The sequence below is a fragment of the Telmatherina bonti genome, assembly GCF_933228915.1.
Source record: "Telmatherina bonti genome assembly, chromosome: 8".
In the NCBI taxonomy this organism is placed as follows: domain Eukaryota; kingdom Metazoa; phylum Chordata; class Actinopteri; order Atheriniformes; family Telmatherinidae; genus Telmatherina; species Telmatherina bonti.
In genome coordinates this window covers 23,787,566-23,814,822 of record NC_136626.1, presented here as the reverse complement: position 1 = coordinate 23,814,822, position 27,257 = coordinate 23,787,566, and the positions used below count along the sequence as shown (strand labels likewise).

Sequence of the window (27,257 nt, the reverse complement as noted above, 5' to 3'; positions counted from 1 at the left end):
TTGGATGAACACATTTTTTCAAACAATTCTGTTTTGAGGAAAACACTTTTTAAACAAAACTAGTTCCTTCTCTGTGTGGATGTGGCTTGAGTTATCCTCGCCCTTTTCCCCCAAGTTCAGCTGTTTCCATGTCATGGCAGTGTGTACATCATTCTTATTTTTCATCACTGATCACATGACTTGCACATTAGCAACATTTGTGGGTGGCAAAAGGATTAACAAAGCAGGTGTACCGCTACTAGTTCGGCTACTAAAGCTAGCTTTTTGTGTAAAATAATAATAATAATAATAATAATAATGGTACATAATTTGGGCTTTTGGATGTTTTAATCAGGTTCCCATTGATGAGATTTCATTGTACAGACTGCCTCCCTATCCTGAATGGCAGATTAAATTGGTTGATGCCATCGAACGAGATAACTGAAAGCAATTTCAGCTGTGCTAGCAAGCACTTTGTTGGTATAAGATCGCAAATGACCCACAAAGAGTCTGAGGTTTCTCAGTGTAAATGCAACTTTATTGAAGTTGGTTGGATATTTGACAACTTCAACCTTCATTACAATGTAAATGTGAGATATGGGGATGAGGGCTCACCGTTAATGAAAAGTTAAACACTTTTTTTTCCATGGCGTCAATAAACCATCTTAAAATAGCAATGTTTTCTCACAATAATTGTCACATTAATTCCTAAATAAAAACATAGTCATCCCTAATTTTTTAAATTCTATTAACGCTGTCTGTGCTTGCAGCTGTTAGTTATTGTTTTTTGTTTTGTTTTTTTTTAACCTGGCTTTGACATGATGGAATATTTTGGAGCATTTTCAACAGCTGGAGGTCTTTTATTCCTGCCGCAAAAAATTAATAAAACTGTAATGACTTTTAAGCTGAAATAACTATGCAACTGTAAATGTTGTTGTAACTTAAATCTGGAACTAAAGTCTCCTTCAGTTGGGAGCTTTGAAGGTTTGTAAACCAAGATTTTAGAAAATTATGCAGGTCTTGAACATTATCAAGCACATATTTAAAAAAATATATATTGCTGTCTGACCACATAAGTGCTGAATCCCCCCCCCCCCCACCCGTATTTTAGCCCTACACTCAAAAATCTAAATTGCACACTAAAAATTACTTCTTGCAAATTGGGATCTTAGTAGATCTGGCCCTATGTGTCTTACATACTTAGATATTGATATTCATGAAGCTGGTGAATTTCTAAGCAGTGTCCTTCTCATTACTAGAGAAGGAGGAAACCAGGGACATATGACATGATGTCCTTAAGGATGAATGTAGTCTTTAGTACTAATTCCATCTGGAGCAGTGTGTGTGCTATCATGTGTATATGCATTTTAATATTTAAGTCTGAGTCCTGCATAAAAAACTATTTGAACCCTGATATTCTCCTTGAATGCATCAAAAATATTTTCATTTATCTATTCATTCGTTTTTACAGCCGGCTGAACAGAATGCATCATTACTTTTACTCTATGGAATCTCAATCTATATTTCTCTTCTCTATAAGAGTATGAGTCTGCATGAACATATGCCCGTCATCTGGGATTACGCTTGACTGTAAAGCTGTTATTTAGATCATATTTGCATTCAGAGAAAAGTAAGTATTCAACAGAATTTGAGCCAAAAAAATATTCCCAAAAATAGTGGTTTAGTTTGCCAAGAGAGTTTACACATATTTTCATACATCCTTAAAGGCTCAGTATTCATGACTGTAGTGGTTGGCCAGCTTTTCTGTCATGGTGTGTTTTTTTAGTGATGCTCTTATAAATTTTATGTTTCAAGCTCATTCATTCATTTTCTGAACCGCTTAATCGAATTCAGGGTCGCGGGGAAGCTGGAGCCTATCCCAGCTGGCTTTGGGTGACAGGCAGGGTACACCCTGGACAGCTCGCCAGTCCATCGCATGTTTCAAGCTATTAAAAGGTAATGAAATGCAAAGATGCTAAACATGGCTGGGAATTAAAAAAATGTTAACAATGTGCGCACAGACTCAGAACATTAACAGGACAGTGTTTCTCTAGCCAAACTGTGGCATCACATCTCAGTTACCTTTGGTTCTTCACGTCCAAATGCTGATCAAACCTGTCCACTGTGAGCTTAAAAACACATTTCTAATATTAAATGAAACAGTTAATTTTTAATATAGTGACTTATGAAGCCCACTCAAACAAGTAAGAATGATTGTATTGTGTAACAGCTAAAAAAAAAAAATCAAAAACTGAAAATATGCATAGTTCTGAGAAAAAAAAATGATGTGTTAAAGTAATTTATTCACCTGAAGTTAATAAGAAACATTTCCCACATGGTGTTATTTAATATGTAGCAACCCCTCATGCTACATATGCTATTGCTGTAAAAAGAATGATGAACCATCAATCCCTTGTGTGTTCCGCCTAGAACATTTAGCCAAGAATCTCAAGAAATAGCAGCTATGCCATTGGTCACAGCAGCTAAGTAGATGATACCACTTAATTTTGGGCCATGTATGTGAACACACTTCAGCCACAATGACTGATTTTCAGACGGAATCACCAAAATGCGTGGATTACCTGAACAAGACACACTAGAAAGTAACTTCTTGTGCCTACAGCCTGCAGACCGTCTGCCGGATTGTTTTAACTATGGAGATGTTTATGAAGATAATATGCCAACATACTTGGTTTTCACAAATTATATCAAGAAAACTGTAAAGTGCTCCAGAAATGTAGAATGAAGTGTCCTTATGTATGCATTTAATTGAGTTTGTTCTGCCTGTTTTTTGCAGTACCAACAAACAGCAACAGGGCCATCAGCCAACACTGGAGTTCTTTTATTATAAAAGAAAGAGTCACAAAAAATAAATTAATTAATAAAGGCAACAACATTATATGAAAACATAAAATTTGTTTAATTTAATTTAATTTTCTATATCCAATTCAGGGTCGTATGGATGCTGGAGCCTGTCCCAGCAATTAGCAGGCACCCTGAGTAGGTCGCCAGTCCATCACAGCACAAAAAATCTTCCAAATTCTAAACTTTTAAAAAAGAATACACCACTTATTTTTGAGCGGCAGATGACCAACAGGTAAAATTTGTTAGTTGTCATTTGTTTCTGTATATTCTGGTGTCATTAACTTTAGGTTTTGTACTAAATTAGAGGTTTGTTTCATGACATTTATGCTTTTCAAATGATGCAGGAAACCTTCTTGCTGATTGCACCAAAACGTCAGTTGATAATTCAGAAACCAGAATGCACATGAGCAGATTGGACAGCATTGTTCACCAAATGACAAGATCTGTCTTCTTCTCCGCCTCCTTAATTATCTTCCTCGATTATAATTACACGTATGGAGGTCCAGAGGGCAGTCACTGTGGTGGTGTACTGTCTGCTGCCGTTTCTGGAGTTAGATGAAGTAAAATAAGCACAAGATACTGTTCAGACTGGTGGTTAATGAAGGGTAGTGTCTGTTTCAAAATCACAGGCGTTCATTATGAAAGCGAAGCAGAATTTACATACACCATTTTGTGTCACTCCATTTGATTAGCAGTACTATGGAATCAATGCACGACAATGCTAATTTAGACTTGAATGTAATATGAGAAAGAAATGCACAAGACTGAGTCACAATTAAATGGCATAAGTGCAGCAAGTCGTTTAGAGTTGCTCGTAACAGAGAGCGTTAGCAGCCACAAACAGCTGACACTCCACACACTGTGAAGGCTTTCATTATTACGAATAGTGATGACTGAGAGCAATGAGTGACCTGCGGATCCTAAGTAGCCCCGTCATTCTCCTTTAATGAAGTAGATGAATAAATAATTTGAGGTGCTGGGCACGAGAAGCCTGATCCCCTGTCAGCATGTCTCCATAGGGGTTAGTAGGGGCCTCAGGGGAGTCCTCCTCCTCCTCTCCACCCATTTATCCCCTAAACTTCTACATTTCTTGCAAACATTCCTTCCCCTTCTTTCTTCTCTCTTTAAACATCCAACCTCTCTTCTGTCACCCTCCACCTCTGCCTCCTCTCTCCGCATCCATCTCCCCCGACTGTGTGTGATCCTAATCTCCTCTAAAGCATCTTTTCCTTGACTGTGGGAGTTGGCAGAGAGTGAAGGCCACCATCAGACTCTTACTGACTCATCCAGTCGTAAACAACTGGTGGGTGTCGGCATGCTGGCGGCCTTCCAGTTTGAGGCACGCTCATTTTGACAGGTCATTTTTTTATGATGCTGATTGTTATTTTCCCTGTTATAGTTTTTCTTCCCTCTGACTTCAGATGGGGGGTAAAAGTGCAACTCTGATATCAGGCAATTTTACTGTCTAGGCCCGAAAACAAAGATGACAGTAATAAAAAGGAGAACCAATTGCTTTTTCATTTCATTGCCATTGGGAAATCAGGCTGACAGAGGAATAAAGGCGCTATAATAATAAAGTTTAAGAAAAAAGGCCTATGGCTTTCCAGTCCCTAAGCTCAAGAAGTAGCCACTGTGGACGGTAGAGTTGCCCAGGGTCATCCACTTTACTAGAGTAAAGGCAAGAGAATGTGGAGCAAGTGGTTTAACAAAAAGAAAAAAAAAAAAGGCATCCGAGGAATGCTGTGTGCCAAGAAAGCCAGAAAGAGAAATAAATCTCCATCAGCCTCTTGCTTCATTAATGATTAAGGAGATGAAAGTATTTCCCTTTAATTTCAATTTTCTGCTGTTTTTATGTCAAAGACAAGATGAAAAACGGATTAAAGATGACAAGAGAAGCTCACGCTCAGAATTAAACTCAGATCCAGACATGAAATGTGTGTAAAGCAAAATAAATAAATAAAATAAATAAATAAAAATACAAAGATCTCAAAAACTGATGTTTGTTAATTCTGCTTAACCAGAGTTCTTTAACAATTCATCATTCTGTGCCGGGGAATCGTATTGCTCATTACAGTGGCACACAGTGCAGCTATCTCCACATGAACATCTGAGTTAATGGGCCACAATAAAGACACCACTGTCTTCATTTTATGGCTCAGTTTTCTAATGGCCTACTTGGCTTTCTTGCCTGTTGTCTCAAAGGAGTCATCTAGGTCTCTTTAAGACATCCAATATTCTCAGCACACTTTTTCCTCCTGGCTCACGACTCCCTCCATCCATTCTTGCAATCTTCCTTAATTCTATCCTCCTCCTTCCATTCCTATCAGCTACAGGCAGCCTGTGGTAGCCCACGGCCTTTGCCTGTGCTTTTAGTTTCATTAGCGGACCCCAGATGCTTAGCTGCTTACAAAATTATGAAGGGCCAAAGCCAACCACCTCCAGATGGGACCCATCTATATTCAGATGAGCTGTTTCCTCACAGACAGAGCAATCCCACCCTGATGTCCTACAGTGTTGTCAACAAACTTGCTGACAAACACAAACACGAGCGATTACAAACAGATGTACGCATTCACAAAGGAAGCCATGGGCACATGTTGTGCGCACACCCAGAGCCACCCAGGCAAAAGCACACACACATGCACACACACAGACTTGGCAGGGTGGCATTGCTCTCTATAGGAATATACCAGATTTGCTGGTGTACTGAAGTTTGAGCTGTCAGCTCAGGCTTTTATGTGCCATTGTGATGTGGACACAAGTGCAGGGGAAATTTTTGTGGCTGTTTTACAAATGTTTTAAGAGACATATTGAAACATCACCTTTGCTACCAGCCTGTCCAACAACTGAGAGGCAACAGGCAGTTTGACACAAAAAATATTAGGAATTTATAACTCACAATGGCTCCACTTTGTCAGAGCAAGCATTACTAAAACTTCTTCAGAAACTCGCTTTCCACTCATCGATAAGTCCTCAGATCACACAACGTTTGAGCCAAAGGGTTTGGAGAGCAGCCTCAATATATGAGAAGAGAGAGGAAATGCTAATAATGCAAGCAGAGATGAAATCCCTTCAAATACATATCTATAAGTTTGTATATGCGGTGTATGACAACCACATATTTCGGTTCACATGCCCCAAAATGAAGAGTAAATAAATATTATTTTAATAATCATGTTATATACTCATGTGTCACTTTGTTAGGTATGCCTGTTCAGCTGATTTCTAACACAAACAGTTAATTGACCAATCACACACCAGCAACTCAATGCCTTTAGGCTCATAGAAATGTTCAAATTGAGCATCAGAAATGTCGAAGACAGATGATTTAAGTGGCTTTGTGTATTTCCATAACTGCTGATTTCCTAGGATTTTTACACACAACCTTCTAATTTATATGAATTGAAATGCCTTGACGTCAGAGGTCAGAGGAGAATGGGCTGGTTGGAATTGGAGATAAAATGGTAACTGTAACTCAAGCAATACTGTATGCAGAAAGCCATTACTGACTACACACAAGGAAGCCTGAAGCAGAAGGGCTAAAGCAGCAGAAGACCACCACGGCTTCTGCTCCTATAAGCTAAGAACGGGACACCAAGGCTACAATTCACAAGACAATTACAAGACTCACCAAAACGGTTCAACACAGGGATTGGAAAAATGTTGCTTGATATGATTAATCTTGATTTCAGCTGCCACATTCAGACAAACACATTGAAAATATGGATCCATCCTGCTTTGTATCAACGATTCATGCTGCTGCTGTAAATATGTGAGGATATGTACTTGGTGCACTTTGGGCCACATCATACCAAATGAACATTGGTTAAATGCCCCAACCTACTATCCATCCCTTTTTGACCACAGTGAAGGCTTCTTCAAGCAATATAATGAAGCATGTTACAAAGCTCAAATCATCTTAAACTGGTAGAACTAGAACATGAAAATGAATTCAATGTACTCCAAAGGCCGTCATCAGGACATCAAAACTCATTAGACCAGGCAACATTTTTCCAGTCTTTTTTTTTTTTTTTTTTTTTTTTTTAATAAGAGATACTCTGTGAAAATAGAGCTATCGTTGAGTTATAAATATCTAGTATGTCATGTGTCTAACTGGCTGTTTTCTCCTAGTTGTTGGGCAGGCTGATGGGGAATGTGGTGTTTCCAGTTCCTAATCCAATATAGTACCTTTGGGATGTGTTGGAACAGGATATTCTCATCATGGATGTGCAGCCTACAAAATTACAGCTTCTGTGTTTTGCTTATCAAGTCTACATGGATCAAACTCCTGAGAAAAGTTTCCAACACCTTGTTGAATTTATCCTGTGAAAATAAAAGTTCTGATGGCAAACGGCAACTATTCACAAGGTATACCTAATATACTGACTAGTAAGTGTAATTCGACCTCTTTTTTCATCCTCCATGTTTCCCTCTTGTAAGTTTAACTCTGCTGGAGTAACTACACTGCATCGGTGAGGTTTCAGACAGTCCAATACCCAAAACTTCACACTCCAGTTCACTATGTTCTCATCTGACATCCAGACACATTTGAGAAGCAGAAAGAAGAGACTCATTTCAATAAAACATCTACATAAGTGCAACACAGCCATGGTAGCGTAATGATGAAAAAGCACACAAAAAAGAGCATCCTTAAATAAGTGGAAAGGTCATAGAGGAGAATGACAGCTAGCTAAGACAATGGACTGGATAAGAGCTAATGGAGGTTTCATGGCACATTCATTCTTTTGGAGATTTATCTTCAGAGAGGGAGTTGATGTATCAACAAGAGCAAAATGTCAGTGAAGAAGAGGGATTCCGTAGGAATCAATTGTCAAAGAGAGGCAAATAGATAAGGCTTGTTTGGAACTGGAAACTGGAACCAGTTCTAAAGCTGTGTTGGCTTTGCAGCGCCGTTTGAATTGTAGCGCCGGCCACACAAATATATACATAAACAAACACACAGCCTTGTTTAATTTCAAATGAAATCTTAGCAATAAAGTTTAGTGATTAAAATTCCGGCCTTTTGGCAGCAACAGAGTAGAAAAACCCGAACAAGTATCATAGGCTCAAGGTTTTCTGACCCCACAAACAATATTGCATAACCCCCCGTGGACAATTCGAGAGAATTCTTCTTTGAGCCAAGCACAAATATGGACCAGACCTACAGTGTGTCCACGCACATCCTGTAAACACTTGACAGGACAGCTTTGAGAAATTGCTGATGTACCTATAATCCTTTAGTTGAAGTCAGAGGTCAATGCGTAATGTTGCAGAGCACACTCTGTAAGCTTTAAACACCCCATAGCCACACATCAACACCAAAAACATTTGAAGCATTCACATCATGCAGGTGTGGCTACTATGCATGATATAAATCCAGTTCTGCCTTACACTGCATGTGTGTAAAACAGCTGAAGGTGCTGCTGAGGAATGTGCCTGGTGTCAGACTGGGCTTACCACAACAAAACATTTTGCAGTGTCCGTGATATCAGGCTTCCTAAACAAGGCAGGGTGAAGGTGAGGTCTTCCACCTGCAATACTGAAGGCAACAGTAACTTACAGTACAGTAATCAGGGGGCTGTAGGCTGCAGAAAAACTGCAACGCCTCACCTAGTTCATTATAAGATGACACAACCAATTTGTACCTCTGCCTGCTGCAATCTACCAAATCTCCCTTGACAAAAGCATTTAGATTAGAGCGCTTTCAGGGAGGGCTGTGCTGACATGCGTACCCAGCCTGTAAAAAAGGAAATGAAGTGGCTTTTTAATTCTCCTCCAGGCAAACATAAAACTGTCCAGGTAAGTCATTTTGTGGGTTGAATGGAGAGTCAGAGGCAAGTTGCCTCTCTGCTGTAATGCACTCACACTTCCTAGCCAAATAGCACACATGCACTATTGTGCACACTCATAGACACACACAACTCTTATACACAACCTTATCATCCAAAAGATTATTAATCTATTTGCTACATTTTCTCCTATTATTTCCCTCACATAATCCCCTTTCACTACCTCTGGCAGCATACTAATGAGTTTCTGTGAACAAGGAAGCAGTGCAAGCTGTTGATTGCTCCGGCTGGAGCTTCTCTTATTCTCTACCCCTCTCTGTCTCCTAACTCACCCTATCCAGAAGAAAACACAGCCCCTGAAAGAAAAGTAAAAAGAGAGAAAAAGTACCATTTCATTTAATAGCACATTTCTGTGATCAATTTCCTCTATAAAGTTTGCAAAGCAAATTAAACGGAGATAGAAAGGTAGGTTATTAAAGCATGAACATGAATACCACTTCGGTTTTGGATAATATGACATAGTTTCCTCCTCCTCTTCCAAATATGCACTTGTATTAAAAAAAAAAAAAAAAGCTGTCCTTTTCCTATTGGAGGACAAGCCAGTGACAGATAATCAAGTCGTTTGCTTACTTCTGTGATTCATTCTTATTGAAAGATCTTGTCCGTCTCCTTTATTGCAGCAATGTTGACAGAGAACGAACATCATATGTAATATATATTTTTTCAATCTTAAGGTCTTATATGAAGGCTCACGCACGGCCAAATGATTGCTGCGGTTCACACTTCATAACGGGTGTGAGAGCCGTGAGACAGCATCGAACATGGTTTCTGTTTTAAATTATCTCAGGTTGGCCTCACCGAGACAGAACCCTCAGGCCTGGTATCAGTACAATAAAAATTATGTTAGTGAAGCACATTGCAATGAAGCTTCGACAGACAGTAAAGACAGTAAAGCTCTCCCCAGTTTTCCCCTGGTCTTTGGATGTGTACACCCACAGGTAATTTCTAAGTAGTACCAAAAGGGGATGAGCAAAAAATGGGAAATAAGTGCGGTAGAAGGCAAGTGTTCTAAATATTAACATGAATTGGAGTTTGCAATAAACACTGGGTGGAAACGAAATTTGTTCATTTTAATACAGCCTGTTTCAATGAAACAAAAAGAAAATGAAATACCTTATCATACCACTGAGACACTTGTGGCTTATAATCTTTATTATGTTCTGAGGACATTATATAGTTAGGATTTGTATCGTTACATCATATCTTTTGGGAATCGTATATGGGAAGCCTAGCCATCCCTGCTTACATTTCCTCTGTGTATACTTCCTTTATGCATGTGTGTCTCTGGGACTCTGGCCACTGGATTGAGTGATCAGTTCTGGTATGGGAGCCACAAGTGGTTTCAAAAGGCGAACCAGAGCTTGCTTGATGTTTCAGATGAGCGGGTCTGTTTGGAAATCAGTCTTTAGTCTCGGTTTTATTGCTCAAATTACCCGAGCTGGTCCTTGTCCTGTTTGCCCTTAATTAACAAGCGTTCAATTCCCCTATTAATTAGCCCGAGCTATTAGCTACTTTACATCACTCTTCATTTGTCGACAATTAAAATGTCTATTATTAAAAGGCATGGCACATGGTTAATTGCGCAAGTGGCACAGCAGCAGATGAGGAGAGGGCTGAATCTTAGGAGGAGTTTGTAGGGCCTTCTGTAGTTATCATAGAACCTTTACATCCTGTCCATCTTGAGTGTGTTGCCTGACACTTGATCCTCCAAACAGGGACCATCTCTCTCAGTACTCCTATTCACTGCCCATGTTCAGTATTGCCACACTTAGAGGAAGGGGTGTGTGTGTGCTAGTGGATGAGAGGTTTCTTTATGAGGCTGACAAGTGCAATTTCCCTCACACTGAAGGTCCTATGAGTAAAAAACTTGAGCAGGTCTTGTACATCAGCTGAGCTGTAGAGTTTCTCTGTAATTTCATTTGCATTTTTCATGTTTGAAGTTAGAATTTTTCATTATGCTAAATATACATTTCATCATCTAAACTGTGACAAGTCTTTTCCACGTTGGCTATACAAAGTTATATACATACATACATACATACATACATACATATACAGTACAGTATGTAGTAAACAAAAAATTGGTAAATAAACCATAATATCTTTCATATTTTAGATTCTACCAACTTGTGAAAAACAATACACTTCTTTTGAATAAATAACAGGATGCAACAGGCCACCTGTGTACATGGAACAAGTTAAAATAAGTAACATAAATAAATAAAACAGGTGAGAACGAAGACGCAACAGTACAACAGGCAAGAAGACCTCAAGTGATAACACAGGAAACACCACCAAAGAATAGCAAAGAGACACACAGAGCAGTGGATGTTTCCTTCTACCTTCTCTCACCCCCTGACTCACCTCTCCTCACCCCCTCACCCTCTGCCAGGACTTAACAGGTGGCAAGGGAAACAAGCAAGACGGAGCATTGCTGATTGACAGAACAATTACTGCAAACATGCACCTCGACGGAGAGGCAGGTATCTCCAAATAGAATTTCACTTTGCTGTTGCATCACATGCTTACAGCAGGGATTTCGGTAGAAAAGCAAAATCTCCCACTCTGGCACAGCAACAGACTGACTGCATGTCTATGTGTCAGACTAGCAGCTGAGCACAACTGCTTGAAAAGCAGTCTTCTGTTTTATTTGTTGCCTCTTACAAAGAGGGGGGTTTGAGGGGAAAAAAAGCATTTACCCTTGATCAAGGTTGGTTGGTTCTAACTTTAGAAGCAGTTTGGCAACCAATTTCCTCCAACTCTGACTGTTCATCCGTTAGCTCAGTTAGAGGGAACTATTCTTATCTAAACACCTACTGATTGACTAAAAAGTGGAAAGTTAATTAACTCTTTCAGTCTCAACCTATGAAAATATGCTGAGAAAATCCTTTTTATTATATGATGTCTGTGTTTTTCCCTTTCAGAATACATTTTTGGGGATATTTATCATTAATTACCATGTGATATGTCAAAATTATTATAATATAATCTTTTGCTCCTTGGTTTATTTTAAGGGGCAAAAAACAAGTATCAGAATGTGTCCAACAGGACTTCAAGCAGTTTTACCTTACCTTACAAAATTATCATGGAAATACATATTTCAAATACATCATGTCACAATAAAGTTTTTCTACATTGTGAAGGCACTTGACAGAAACCATAAATACACACACACAAATGTGTGTTTTTGTAATAAAAACATGAATAAAAAAAGTCAATTGGATGTTACCTGGCCATAAAGTAATGTCATTGTGTTTTATGAATTACATAACTATTAGATGTGTAACAAAACTTTGATATACATTAATTATGTGATAAACAAGCCAAGAACATCAAGCTACACTAAATCCTGTTTTAGTGTAGCTTTTAAGCCTGTTCCTTTCTTTTACATTATTTAAACATTTTAAGGATATGCACACAGATTTTGACAGTCTTGTTGAAAGAACAGCTTGTTTTTTTTTTTTGTTTTTTTTTTCATTTAAATATCAGCGAGAGCTCAGGGATTAATTTAATATTTGATATTTTAGTTGTTGTTTGTGACTTGATAATAATGGAAGCGATTGTGTCAGCATGACAAATGGTTTTAAACAGATTTTTGTCAATTGAGTCAAGTTGAATCGAAAACATAATTTGACAGGATTTATTGGGGGTTATTGCCTGATCATTCATGAGGGCTGTGTTGTTTAATGAAAATAAAAAATTGACATTTGACTAATGTTTCACAATAATACTGAAACATTTCACAAATTTCCAAAACATTTTATAAATATCCTGAATAGTAACTGATATTTAAATTGATTGTTAGCTTCTTCACAGCTCTGCACCCTCTCATCTTACTCAGGACCACATGGGACGCTGCATGAGGCATCTGCTGGTTGATGCAGTCAATCTCATGCAACCATGCTGGCCATTACCCCACCCCACAGCATTCGGCCTCCAACTGCTGCATTACACCACGCTCGCTGACTTTCTAATTAGCTTATCTCAGGAAATAAGGATGCTGAGCAATTCTTTGCTCTAGCAGTCTAACAACTAGCAGACCGCAGGGAGTGTAGATGGCACCTACTGTCACCGAGGGGGCTGTTGTGCTCAGTAGACTAGTACAAGAAAATATGGTTTACTCTCTTCCCTCTGACTCATAAACTCTCACGCTCTTTTTCACTCTGAATGTTAAGTCAATTCCCAAATCAAAGTGCCAATTGATATTTTTGGTACTCACAATGATTAATGATTATGGTATTGTTCTTGCAGAGAAAATACTGTGCTTATATCCAGCTGTTTCTGTGTCATGCTGTTAATTTAGCTATTCTACAGCAAAAACAAGGGGAAAAAAACCCATAAGGGATATAATAAGTCACCCACTCGTGAAAAACCCCTTACTAATTTATTGTGCAGTTCAGAAAGCAATTGTTACCCATGATGCTTTAGTTATCCAACATTTAAGCTGTGTATGTCTTGAAATGTGAAATGATTCAGTGAATCCAGGCTTCTGTTAGCTCTGGTTTCTCCTGGTTGGAGAAGTCATAAAGTAAAGGATGGACGGGGAGTAAAGGGATTGAGCGAGGGATAAAGGATAGATCTTTCTACCTGTAGCAGTGAATGTCCTGCTGGACTCTAATCTGCTAGTCGTCTGTCTCAGAGATTCCCAGCTTTGCCGAGGCCAGCCGGGCTCTGCAGCCTCCAGCACCAAAAGATGCTGGGGCCCCAGGACACAAGGCACCTGCACGGGGAGATAAAGGCTTCAACTCCCTAGCTAAAACTAACGATTCTTTTGATAAATACAGACATGGGGTGGTGGGCAGTGGGGAGCAATCTTTTTGCTGCCCACTCTCCCAACTTCTACCTGTCTCAGTAATCTCTGTCTTGCGCGTTGTGTTTTTCCTCTTACACCTTCTTCATGTCTTTCTACGGCGCTTCTTCTCCCTCTCTCTCACTCCTTTCTTTTTCCTGTCTTGTGTGAGTTTGGGCCAGACAGTTGAAGCTCTCCAGTCTGCCTTTTTTATTTATTCCATATCTGTAACTGTCAAAAAAGAAGATTGCTACTTTAGGAGCTGTCTGTGCTTTGTTGTGCTCATGGAAAGTCAAATAGAGGAGGTTGTGTTAAAAGCATCTTGACCACTTTGTGGGGACACAAACAACATTTGCTGCAGTCTTGGAAGCCCTAGACAGCTCAAAACGGCTTTACAAGTGAGCCATGATGCATCTTAAGAATGCTGCTTAGAGGAGCAGTTAAACAGCAGACAGGGCTCAACAACCATGCCTCCTGCTATATCTGTCACTTAAACACCTATTTATAAAGGCTTACTGAAACATAAAAATGTCCGTGTTTGCATGATTAGTGTATTAAGAAAAGCAGTGGGAGTTCAGTGTTCCGGGAAGCTTCTGCAACAGATCACTGGCTTAGACATTGAAGATTGTGTCAAATTAGAAAGTCAAGACTGTTCAGAAAGTGGCATTTTTTTCATAATCTGTGACACTGATTACACGGAAAAGAAGAAAAAAATACTGCTACCTTCTCACATACAAAACATAACTACGCTCATCTGAAAAACTTCAATTTCAAAGCAAGCACGTGCATGCTTCACCTGAATCGATTGGTTTGTAAGTCAAATAACCAGATGACAACCAGTTGAGGCTCTGAAAGTGTGAACACAGTCATACTTCCACCATGACAGCTGCAACTAAACCACCCAGAATCAAAGCAGAGAGAGCAAAAGGAGGTGTTGAGTTGAGCTGCATCGCCTTGCACAGTGCTACAGTGTAGACAGCAGTTCATCTATCCTGTCAACAGTGTCGTGCCCATTGTCTCCTCCCATTAGCCTGAGACCAGCATGCTACAGTGCAGTTGGTGCAGGCACTAGGCCAGCAGACGCACGCAGCTCAGGGTGGCAGATGCCTGCCGTTTCTGCCGATGCCCTCCATCAACTGATGACAGATGTCAGGGCTCCTCTTGGACGGCAACACTTCATCACGCTACCCTGTTCTCCGCCCCGCTGGATACACCAGCCTGCTTGGCAGACGCCGCACCCAACCTCACTGCGCCTTGCCCATTCCCTCCTGCCATACCTATTCATTCACACAAATACTCTCTCTCTCTCTCTCTCTCTCACACACACACACACACACACACACACACACACATTCCTGCATCCATCAGTCAAGCGTTATTACATCAGACAGCCATCATACTTGCAACCAGTGGATCACATGCTAATGCACCCAGATGCATCCACTCTGGACGAGATTGTGTGTGTGTGTGTGTGTGTGTGTGTGTGTGTGTGTGTGTGTGTGTGTGTGTGTGTGTGTGTGTGTAAGGAAACGTGTGTGCTGACTGCTGAGGAGACAAAGAAAGTATTTCAAAGTTGGAGAAAGTGTTTAAGAAACCAGTATTCAGTATTCTAGTTGAGTATCCAAGGCAAAACTACCTAACTATACAGAATGGTTGTAAAAGATGGAAAAACTACAAAGTATAAGTGAGGAGTGTGATGTTACTGCTACTTACCACTTGGGCCTGCTGGTAGACTTAACCACAGGAGACATGCCATCTCTGTACAGGCTCTTGGTCTTTGAGAAGTTCACCACATTGAAAATAACCCTCTGCAAGACAAACAATGCACACAAACGCTCAGTGAAAAGTGACAACTTGAAGCAGTGTGATATTTTTTAATGCTGTTGTAAATGCATTTAGCAGTTTCTGAACAGCAGTTACCACAAGATGACTGACAAGCTTACGGGGCTCCATCACCATCAATACATTGATTGGATAAATCAACGATCCAGTTACATTGAGTCAAATAGAAAATACCAAACACTTATACAGTCATCATTTTAAAGATGCATTTAAGAGAAAATGTCAAATCATTTCCTTTTTTTTTTTTTGTTCGAAACAACGAAAACGATCTCTGAATTGATCTAACATTGTGCTGATTTTTACTTCTTGTAACAACACTGACTTAAATATATTCTGCTTTCTATTTTCACTGCTTGTTTACATCAAAGGTTACATAATTATGTATCTGTAAAAACATCACACAGCTCTTGTTTTGGGGGGTTGAGGTAAGAAGTGATCCTTCTTTACTTTTATCTTCTTTAGGAGAACAGAATAGCTTCTTTCAGTCACCTCCCTCTCAGGTCACATGGAAGTGGCTACAGAATATAAACCGTAAAATGTGGAAGATGCTGGAAAAAAAAACTTGTCACTACCGCCCCGTGTAACACCGACAACACACCAAATCATGTCACATTAAGATTACACTTTGGAAATAAGGCAGCTTTAATGTCCTGCGGATGATCCCATGTTGTGGTAACAAAGTTTCCGATAAAAGGCAGCAGCTCAGAGGAGTGCCAGCCTCTAATCTGGGAGGACATTATGGTTCTCCCCATAGGGAAGCTGCCTGGCCAAAAACATTAAGCTTTGCCTGGAGCGCCGAGGACAGCCATGGTGTCTGGCTTTCCACCTCCTTTGGTGTGCAGACTTTGTATAGCTAGAATATTCTGGAACAGCTCTTCCTTCCTTCCTTCCTCCCACCTCCAGCATGATTAGAATCAGGATGAGTGTGAAAATGTGGGGAGAGAAATGAATCAATATATATTTTTTAAAAAGTCAAATGAATGGCAACGGTAATACTGTGCTGGGGTAAATGAATCCTATTGATGGGGCATATCAAATTACCAACTAAGTCCAGGTGGTGGAAGTTAACTGGGTGCTACTGAAATCCTATTACAGACTCCCCTCCTCCCCCCCTTCCCCCATTTCTGCCTTTTTCTCCTGCCTAGCATCAGAGGAATGGGGATTGCGGATTGTGGCAGGCTGATTCAGACTTAGGTAAAATGACATCTAACTGATGTTGAGACTGGCAGCAGGCTCCTGTAGCAGGGAGATAAGACCATTGCTGCTGGCATTTCAATTACACTTTACTGCCCCGCACATCTGTTGCAAGAGCTACTTTTCAGCCTTTTCCCCTCAGGCAAATACAGCCTCACTCTGACTCCACTGCCTTTCTTTGACTGCACAGCCTCTTTCCTCATTCTTTATCCACAACAAATTCAGATTGTCTTCCTTCTTAGATTCACTCTACCTACAGTTTGTAATCTATTTGTTCGGCCTGTTTAACTTGGAGGGAGCTACGACTTGACAGATGACAGAGATGAAGGTAAAAGGAGGAAATGGAAGACTGAATCACTGGCACAATGATATGCGAAAACAAGGGCGAGAAACAGTCAAGCGGAGGAAGAGTCGGTGTAGCGAGGTAGAGACGAGAACACACAGAGAGACAAAAAAGAGAAGGCAATAATTGCCCAACAGAGATAAATAAGGGTAGGGGAAGTTATTGTTGCTAGGAACAGAGAGTAGATGGTAGCTTCACTGGCAGCAAGGAGATGTACAGGACAAAAACAGGTAGGAAAGCAGAACTGAACATCATGTCTCCCTCTGATTTACCTGAAGTTAAACGGATTAGAAACAAGAACTCTGAGAGGCTTAGAAGCAGGGTAGGAAAATCCTTGACCATTTACCAACTTACACTGTTTTCCTGTGGGTATATCAGAAAAGAAGAAAAGAAGAGGACTGTTGTTATTCCTCTTTAGCAGGACCTGAATAAAGTTCATGTAGCATGCCAATGGAGATTCCCCACTGTGGGCCCTTGAGAAAGGAGTTTAACCCCTCCAAACTGCTCCCCAAGGGCCCAAACATGGCAATCCACTTCTCTCTAGTACGTCTAGAGATGGGTCAAATGCAGAGCAGAATTTTCAAATGTGGATTAATAAAGTAAAAATTATAATTATTATTGACATCAATCCCAAGAACTAACAAGAATCCCTTTTAACAATCACATGATTGTTGAATGACAAATACTTGACTTCATCTCTTTCATCTACTTTTGAAATCAATAATCTTAAAAAAAAAAATCAAAAGTTAGAAAAGAGGGTTATGTCATGGTCTCTCTAAACAAACGTGAATACATTGTGGTATTTCAAGGTTATATCCATGGATGCCTGAATGTCCATCAAGATCAATTAAGTTTCAACTTAATATCCACTTCCTGGTAGAAGATCAAAAGCTGCTTTTTTGTAACTTGCTGATTTGATTCCTTGCATCCAATTTCTCTGCATACTTCATCATTCATCATATGATGGACTGCATATGTGGCACAGATATGTCAAAAAATGGAGGCAACCAGACATAAGAAATAAAAAGCAAAAAGAAACACCTGGATGGTAAGAGAGAGACGTTAAATTGGAGCAGATAAATCTGATCAAGCAGCAACATATTCGAGAGCATATGTGCCGTTTAAGACAGAGAAGGGTAAAATTGTGTACGACTTGGGACTATTTGAGTGTAAGGTCAGTGTTTCGAAGGCCAAAATTACATTATTCATCAAACTATAGACTAAACTCTTGAAAAAAGACAGGATTATACCAGCATTTTCATGTGCTTGAGATCAAACAGGTACTAAACATTAGGTTTTAATGTGATTCTGTGATTTAAAAGCCAAGGAATATCTGTATTTATACTACATGTGGTCTGTTGCCTTCAGGAAATCAAAAAACACAAATAAAAAATCTCGATGTAGAAATAATTGTTATTTATGATGGGAATTCCACTTTAGAGAAGCAGTTCATAGCACAGAAAATGATGACTATCCCGCATGTTTCTCAATTTAGCATCGCATGTAAACATCATGAACATGAACATCATGAAGTTCAATTTTTCTGTATTTGTATGGATAATTGACCAACAACCTCAGTTCTATTTCTTGTTCTCTCTCTCTCACACACACACTCACACACACATACAGAGACCCACACACCGATTTTAAATCAAACAAACTGCTGCAGGGCCAATTCACCAGATCGTTAAAACTTACACACAACCCGGACCAATTTAGAAGTCATCACATGTGAATGTGTCTGCATGTATCTGTACATGTGTGCTACCCTGGAAGATTTAATTAGGCTGGGAGCAGTTAGAAGAGATTAACATCCATGCTGTCTGAGCTGTCATGTCTACAGAGCGTGTCAAAACCCTGCGCCATCCTCATCTCTGATAAATGGCACACTGGAACAGGTGTCTCTGTGGTGTCATAACATTAATGCACACACATACAGACACTCTATGATGGCAACAGACATCCTTAATTACCAGATGAAAATATGAAGCAAACTTTTCAGCAAATGACTGTTTTAATGGCAATTCTGCCATAAGCAGGGATATTTACAAATTCGGCATTAAGGCAGTTTGTCTGTATTAAAGCAGTTGAACCTCCTTTGGATCACAAAATCTCACTAGATACAAAACCTAAATGAATCTTAATGGTGCAATAAGGAAGAATTTCCCTCTCTCACAGCAGAAAATAACTATAATGAATCTGCAGGAACTTAATGAGGTAGTTGATCAAAACCAATGACTCAAGAAGAGCCTCCGTGCAATCTAAAGACCAAAAAAAGCTTAAATGTACTCTTTTTATGTTTTTAAACATATTTAGCAAGTAAAATGTCAAACAGATGTTTGCTGTGAGTTGTACTTCAGCATTAAAGAGAGAACACACATCACAATCAAAACATTTTTGCTGGCAGTTTAAGCTAGTAATTTGTGATCCCAACCTCTTTGTTAACCTTTAATCAAAGGTGCCAGACACAGAACCCAACACTAAAATAACCTTGCTGGAACTTCTTCGGATAGAATTACATTTAGGACCAAAGACTGCCTTTTGAGCTTCATCGATCGTGCATGTGGGAATTTGGCATTTCTTCCTGGAAGAAGTTGTGATAAATTATTAAAGAAACTAAATGTGTAAATTCTAAATGTGTAGACCAAGACCTCTGCAGAGAGCATGAACACTTTGTCCTCTGGGCAGTGATGGCTGGGGAGAAAACTAATATCAAGAATAAGAAAGCTGATACTACAGAGATTACCACTAGGAAAATGCTTGCAAGGTTTATTAACTGAAATGATCAATCTAAATAGTACTTTTAAACAGATAAGTTGTGAGTATTTTGACAAGAATCTGCAGAAACAAAAAAAAAAAAAGGTCTTTTATAGACACTATTTAACATAAAAACAGCTACATAACTGATTAACTGTTTGTTTAAATGCCATCACACATGGCAGTCTTGGAACTCAATAAAAACTAATACTTCAATTATCTTTCACATAGGTATAAAATTATAAAATTATATTACATGAAAATACTACAAGAATATAAAGTTATAATGAATAATTATAACATAATGTGTTTCTATGCAATACATGTGAATGTGAATTTCCCCCCCCCCCCCCCCCCCCCCCACACACACACACACACTGCAGTAATAATTAGCTTATTACAACCATTTCTATAATATCACTTTTACTTTAATCCATTAAAACATACTAATCCACTCAATACTTCACATGAAATGTTACCCACAGGAGTAAAACAACTACAACATTCTAGCTGTGTGACAAGACTGATATAAGCTGCGGTTACTTGTGATCATCACCACACTGAGGTTCACTTGGCTACACTGTGATTTCATTGTAGCGTCACCGAAGCGAGCAGGTCTGTGTGTCCAGTCTGTAGCCACCATAGATAGGCAGGCTGATAGCTGCTGGCAGCTCTGTCTGTTTTTCTTTTGTTTTCTTTGATCAGGCTGATCACTGACGCACATCGTGCCCCTTACCTAAGGTGCTGAGGCTAACTGACACCATCAAGAGCACACTACACAAACAGACACCCTGAGTTTAATTCAAAGACGAATGCAAAAAAACACAAAAGTAAAACACTGTACTGCAAGTATGGTCACTGTTTTAGTGAATAAAACTAACATACACAATAGAACCAGGATGGTTGTACAAAGACCCACAGAAAAAAGGTTTAAGTTTAAAAAAAAAAAAAAAAAAAAAAAAGAAACAGTATCATATCATATTTCAATTCTGTGGTCAGGATTTTAGGATAAAATGGGGAAAATAATCATTTTGTAATTATACACTTTTGTAATGTAAAAAAAAAAACAATTCCAACATATTTAGCAAAGAACCAACAAACTGTATGAAAAACCTAGAAGGCAAAGAAGAACAGCTAACAGGAGCAGACAGTAGACTAATGTTAAAGGGAGGAAGAATTTGAATAAAAAGATATTATTGGTTACAATGTGATTAATTTTCCTGTCTAATGATCTAGTTTTTTTATTGCTTCCTTGTCAATTTCTGACCAGATCAGAGGAAACAAGTACACAACACAGATTTACTGGGTCAAAAAACTATTTAAGATTTAAAAGAGTGAACTTTGAGTTTTGAATCCGGATCATCTCCACACAAACAATGTGAGAAATTGCTGAAATCAATGTCTTCAAAAAACTGATAGGAGGCCAAAGCTACAGATCTGCTCTGAAAGAGGGTAGATAACCCATCAGTTAATATACATACTCATTATCAGATGAATGTTTTCTGAATGTTTTCTTATAACAGTGCTTCCCCACAACTATGCTAGGTTGGCGCCATGCCTGCCTCTATACCTTACTATTAGCAGAATTTATTTGTTATCATATTATTAAACACCAAACAGTAAGATGTTAGCTGCCTTATTTACGAATACAAGTTATTTCTCCTCTACTCGGTGTCTTCCTCGTGTTTCTCAATGAAACGGCCATGCTCTGGATTGCCTCTTCCAGCAACATGCATTGTTTATTTGTGGTCAGTGAATTGACCAGCCCGTCTGCATCGACACAGGCATTGGTAAGCACAGTGGTGCACAGTTCTAATGTGTAAAATATTTGGAACCAGCTCCAGAGCGAAACTGGTTTTTGATCCCCATCCCTAAAAAGGGAGCAGATGTCAGGTGAAGGTGAAATGTTTGCTCATCAACTGCACTAGTGTTAAAGAATATGCTTGCCAACATCTGTCATTTAACTGTTCCAGCGATGGGCATCCAAAAAGACTTATCACTGACGATCAGCTATTCCTTTAATATAAATAGAGATATCAAGCAGTGGTGTTAAGTATAAAGAAGATGTTCAAGCAGGCCAATAGGACATGAAGAACATATGTGGGCTTTCCTGATCGCCCAAGTGCCCAGTGCTGACATTCACTGTGCAGGTTAAACATTATGCAAGTAAGATGAATACGATGACAACGTATTCGACAGACAGATGTCACTTCTGGGAGGTAACATTTAAAATTGATAGTTACTGGCAGATATCAGTTGTCAGCAGCTGCTGCTTCAGTAGCTAACTTTGTGTCATTTAAGCTAGTGGGCAAGGTTTGGCTCCCATAATAGTAATTAGTTTTGTGTATTCCCCCAATAGATGACATTGCGATACCTGAAGTATGATATGATTCAGGGATGATTTTATAAAGGCTGTTTGGTTTCAGTCAGTTTGGTACAACATGGTCTACTGTTCTAATATTGTCAACCTATTAAAATAATCGCCTTAATATATATATTTTTTAAATTTTCTAAAAATATAATAGTCTAATGTATTGTAGAGGTGTGGGGTCCTAATTGCAGAACAGAAATACAGGAGGCAGATAGGATGCAGGAACAAGGTTTGACCTGCAAACTAAACCGGACAGGATTGAGGTGACTACAGATATGCTAACACAATGAACCAGCAACTGGGAACAGAAACCAAGGGGTATACTTACACAGAAGGTGTAACGAGGAACAAGTGAAATGAATCAGAAAATCAAAACCAGGTGAACTAATTAACAGGAAGCAAAATGGGCAACAATACACAGAGGAAGTAGACTACAAAATAAAACAGGAAACCAGGAACTAAAGAGACAACACGAAACATCACATCATGACAGATTCTTTTGTTTTATTTTTGTTTGTTTGAAGATATGTTGTTGAGTTTTTTATGTTTTTAGGAAACCTTGACAAAAATAGCTAAGGCCATTATTTTGAGAGGTGACAAGGCTTGTTTTACAAGATATACATTTTCATTTCCATATGGAAACAAAGCATTTCTGTTAATATGGCATTGCTCAGATGCCTTGAAACAGATACTTAATACTATACAAGGAATTACTGTATATTTTGTTACTTTACAACCACATAAAAAATGTATTTGATAGCTCTTCTAGATCAGATGTTTTTGACTGTGACATACTTATATGGTACATAATCAATGAAAGAACATATAAATAGTGTCTTTTATCCATAGTCATATGCATGTACTGTATCATGCCAATCTTACATCTTTAGTAACTTTGCCAAGTTGAAACTTAAAGGAAATTTTTTATGTCAGTACATATGTTGTGTATTATTATTGCTGTGGGTGCTAGATGCATTATCATCCAGTCATTTTGCCTACCTTTTCTTCCTAATTTTGTCTTCTTTTAAAAATCTAGATGACTTTGAAACATTAGATTTGATGGCGTTTGATTGACCACCTTAGTGTTGTTTGTTAATTGTGCAGTATTTGTATACAACAAGCGGGTGTGCTCGCTGCTTCCACGGCTAGAGCTGAACGAGATGAGTGACAGCGTGGCTGAAACACTGACTCGTGTGCAAAATGCTTATTCTTTACACTAAATGCAATGGTGATTATGACTGGTTTAAAATAAAATGAAGCAAAAACATTCATTGATAGAATGCAGAATCTATAAATTGAACATTGAAATCAATCCATGGGGTCTGATGTAGTTAGTTTTTTAATATTCAAATTTAAAAGAACTAACTTCTGTCTAATTCTAAGCAACACTGCATGTGCTGGTAATTCTGGTTTACCTCCAAATAACATAGTCCATGTTACTATTAGTTATGTTTGTCAGCTCAAGTTGCATCATGTGGTCAAGTTTTGTCTAAGCGCAAACGAAAAGCTCGCCACTGAGGTGCTGATAGCATAACCATGAGCATCAATAGTTAAAGTTGTGTTTAAAAAAAAAAAAACAAAACCTCAAAGTAGCAGCTTCTTAGTCAGACAAATGTGATAATAATAGTCAAATGAGGTCTTTATAAAATGTTGTTGCTTGTTTATTTTAGCATATGAAAGAACTGCAGACTTTAACATTGGGTTTGGGGCGACTCCCAAAGGTGCTATTGTGAAGAAGTCCCGCTCAGGCAAAGCAGCTCAGCTGTGGCTAAGCTCCCGTGAAGTGTGGTGGCAGTGAGGAAGGTTACAACGCAGCAATAGGTGGAAATAACGTTTTGACAACTCAACACAGAGGGAGACTTTGAGGTACCATGGGAGAGGACGGATGTCAGGGTCTCGTATGTGTAAAGCGGGACACATGTTTGCGTGTCAGGGAGAAAGGGGACAGGAATGACTCTTTTGGGAGTACATACATGACCTTGAGTAAGACTGTTATACATTACTTGACAGACTGTTCACAAAGTCACATGCTGACAATGTCACACAGTACAACTGAATAACAGTAATGTTGCTTAAAGTAGCCCTTACACACACACACACACACACACACACACACACACACACACACACACACACACACACACACACACACACACACTCAACACCTTACTATTTCTGCTCTCTTTTACCATACCACCTTCACTTATTTCTCCCTTCATCTGGATGCTGTTCAAGAGACTTTAGGCCCCAACTGAACAATGTCAGCTCAAGGTACTGACACATGGAGGAGAAGGAAGGTGAGTTCATTTAGAGGTATATAAACACAAAGACACAGCAGAGGACTACACCTATACACTAGTAAATCGTTTCTCTTAGCAGAATTAAAATAACAAAATAACACAATAATATTCCAAAAGTAGCTTTGATTTGTTTGTACTTAGCCTGCAATGCCCTGTGGAAAAGTGAGTTAATATGTGAGGGAACTTGTGAGATACCTTGCTATTGATCCTAGGGGGCACGAGTCCTAGCAGCAGCCTTTTAAATGTCAGCTTTTAATTTCCTTCTCCCTCCTTCAGTGAAAAAGATTTATTCAAAGCGATGCTGTTTCAGGAGATATCAGATAGGATGGTGACAGTCTTTTAAAGAGCTTTTGTTTGGTTTAGGCATTCACGGCTTTTTTGTATCAGACTCTTTTATTCAACCAGAGGAGAAGGAAGTCTCTGCATTGGCTACTGAGTTGAAAGGCAATCTCCCACTTCCATTGTAAGACGATGTACAAGTGGAACTTCTTTAATTAGGGCTTCTCTCTACTGAGTGACAGCAGTGGCCAGTAACCTCCAGACACTGACGGAGGTCACACATAGAGCCACACACACCCAACTGCATGTCCAAACATAAACACAGCAGTTGAAAAAAATATTAGTCTAGTATTAATATTTCATCATATATAGCCTGCACAATGTTGTTACTGTGGAAGCAGAGAGATAAACATTACTTCACCTCTAAAGAAGTCTTTATTGCTCTCTTTTAATGACTGCCATACTTGCTGCACATGCTACAGACAGACTGTGGCACTGTAACAGGATCACACATCCTAGTTGTCTATGTGTGTGGGATTATTTTGGAGTCCAGACGTGTACAATGCATCATGGTGAGACAGCCACTGATTGTCAGAGATGTAGAAACTTTATGTCTGTTTAATTGACAGGGCGTTTGGTCAGCTCCTTCATAATAAGACACCATATTCTCTGAACATGTAGTTCCCTTATTATCAACACCATGCCAACAGCTCCCATCACAGCTACGAGCAATTATTATTATAAAACTTATCTTACCCAATTGACACAAAGGTTCATGTGTTCTTTGCTTTCTTTTCAGTCCTATTGTGTGACCCTTAAACTTTAACACAATCATGTCTTGTTCCATTGATGGAAAGGTAACAATCCACTCATCTGCACTGATACTGGGATACAGGAGTCCAGTAGCACTGATCAAAATAGAAAATATTGATCAAGTTTCAGTCGAGTAATAATAACACAATAATACAAACCCAAAACTTTCTTGTGTAACTATGATGAAGTCAGACTGTAGCACCTTGCTTATTATATATTCTAAAAATATTTGAATCCAAATAGGAGAAAGATTCACAGCATATTTTGCTAAAGATTTGAGGATTAGCAAAAGCATTCTAAGGTGAAAGAAATATCATTTTATGATTTCAGGCCGTTAATACATGGCTATGTAATGTGTGTAAAAGATGTCCACTTCTGTAAAACTGACCACGCAAGAATAGAAGAAGGTTATACAGCATTTTCCTGAATGAAAAAACACATCTATATATGAAGAATAAAAGAAAGTAAAGTGGACAGGCTCATTAGAACAACAAACCATGAGAAATACAAAAAGAGATAGAAAATAATTTCAGACTTTTTAAGATGTGGGCTAGAAGCTCATGCATTCTTACTACCATGAGGGCAGAACTCGATTCAGCTTGTCCACCTTCACTCCCTCAGCAGCTTAACTGCCAATGCCACACAAACTCACAGAGTTTCAGCAAACGGCTGTAAAAACCAGCTGCTGCACTCCCCTACTTCGCTTTGCTCCTCACATTTATCTTCTCACCCTCTTCTTCCCCTTTACTGTCTGCTTTAAACACGGAAGAGTTAATTTGCTCATTCTGTAGTCAGCATCTAGTTCTATTTATCTTTCTGCTGGGGTTTTTTTTTTCCCTCCTCTCTTTCCTCTACCTCTTTCTCTCAGGCAGGGCTGTGCTGTCAGGCCCTTCCAGAGCACCAGGGTTGTCAGGAGTGATGGATGACTATCAACCTTCTGCTGTCTTCCACTACGCTCCTGGGAGATTTACAGGCTCGCTGACTACCAGGCATGAAAACCAATCTCTCTTTCTCATTCTTCCCTCCCTTCTTCCATCCATGCCTGCGTCGCTCCTTCCATCTCACTCCCTCAATTTCAGCATCCCCTCTGTTACCAAAAAAATCTTTCATAATAGAGAGATGTGTGCAAAACAACATTGAAATTTGTGTGTGGACAGAGGGAAGCAATTGCTCCTCTTGAGGGTTATTGTGGATGTGTCAGAGGGGAATAGCGTATTCAGGGTGATATGCTTGGTCTCTGACAGCCTATCGTCCTCATCTTCATCTTCTCCATTGCTTCCAGCTCCTTCACAAACTTGCAACATATAAATCTATCCACAATCCTTTTGCTATTACTAATTATAGTATCAGAGAAAGGTGTCAGGCTAATTGCTGTCTCAAAATTGTAATTGCTTTATTATCACCACCGTTTTTTGGTAATGATCGTTCAAAGGCATTATGTTAATGCAATTAAATGGTTTCATTGTTATTTTTGTTTGCACTAATTGAAAAGACAGTATTTTCCTTGGTGGGGCCTCTAAAACAAGCTGCATTGAGAAACTCTTGTAATAAACAGGTAACGAAGGAAGAAGAAGTAAAAGATGGCAAGGATTTGGAATATAGTTCTGCCGACTGCAAGTGAAAAGCAATAGGTCATATTGTGAACAATATTTCATAAAACAAAAAAAAAATCACTTGAACTACAGTCCTATTAACATCAGATTGAAAAATAACTCATATCTCATGACAAATGGCTCCACACTAAGGTCAGAGAAAAGCATATCCATCTATCCATTATCTATTCCCACTTTATCCTGGTCAGGGTCAGGAGGGGTGTATCCTAGCCATTGGGCAAAAGGCAGGGTACACTCTAGACAGACCATCCATCCATCACACA

At 39.1% G+C, this 27,257-nt stretch overlaps 1 protein-coding gene across 1 annotated transcript in view; it reads right to left on the bottom strand.

The window, feature by feature from the left end:
• Positions 1-27,257, bottom strand: part of agbl4 (AGBL carboxypeptidase 4) — a gene marked incomplete at both ends in the record, with an annotated part of 342,597 nt that overhangs the window by 180,050 nt on the left and 135,290 nt on the right. Inside the window, one exon of the mRNA XM_079245646.1 lies at positions 15,196-15,290. Coding sequence (XP_079101772.1) covers positions 15,196-15,290 — 95 coding nt within the window. The remainder of the gene's footprint in view (positions 1-15,195; positions 15,291-27,257) is intronic.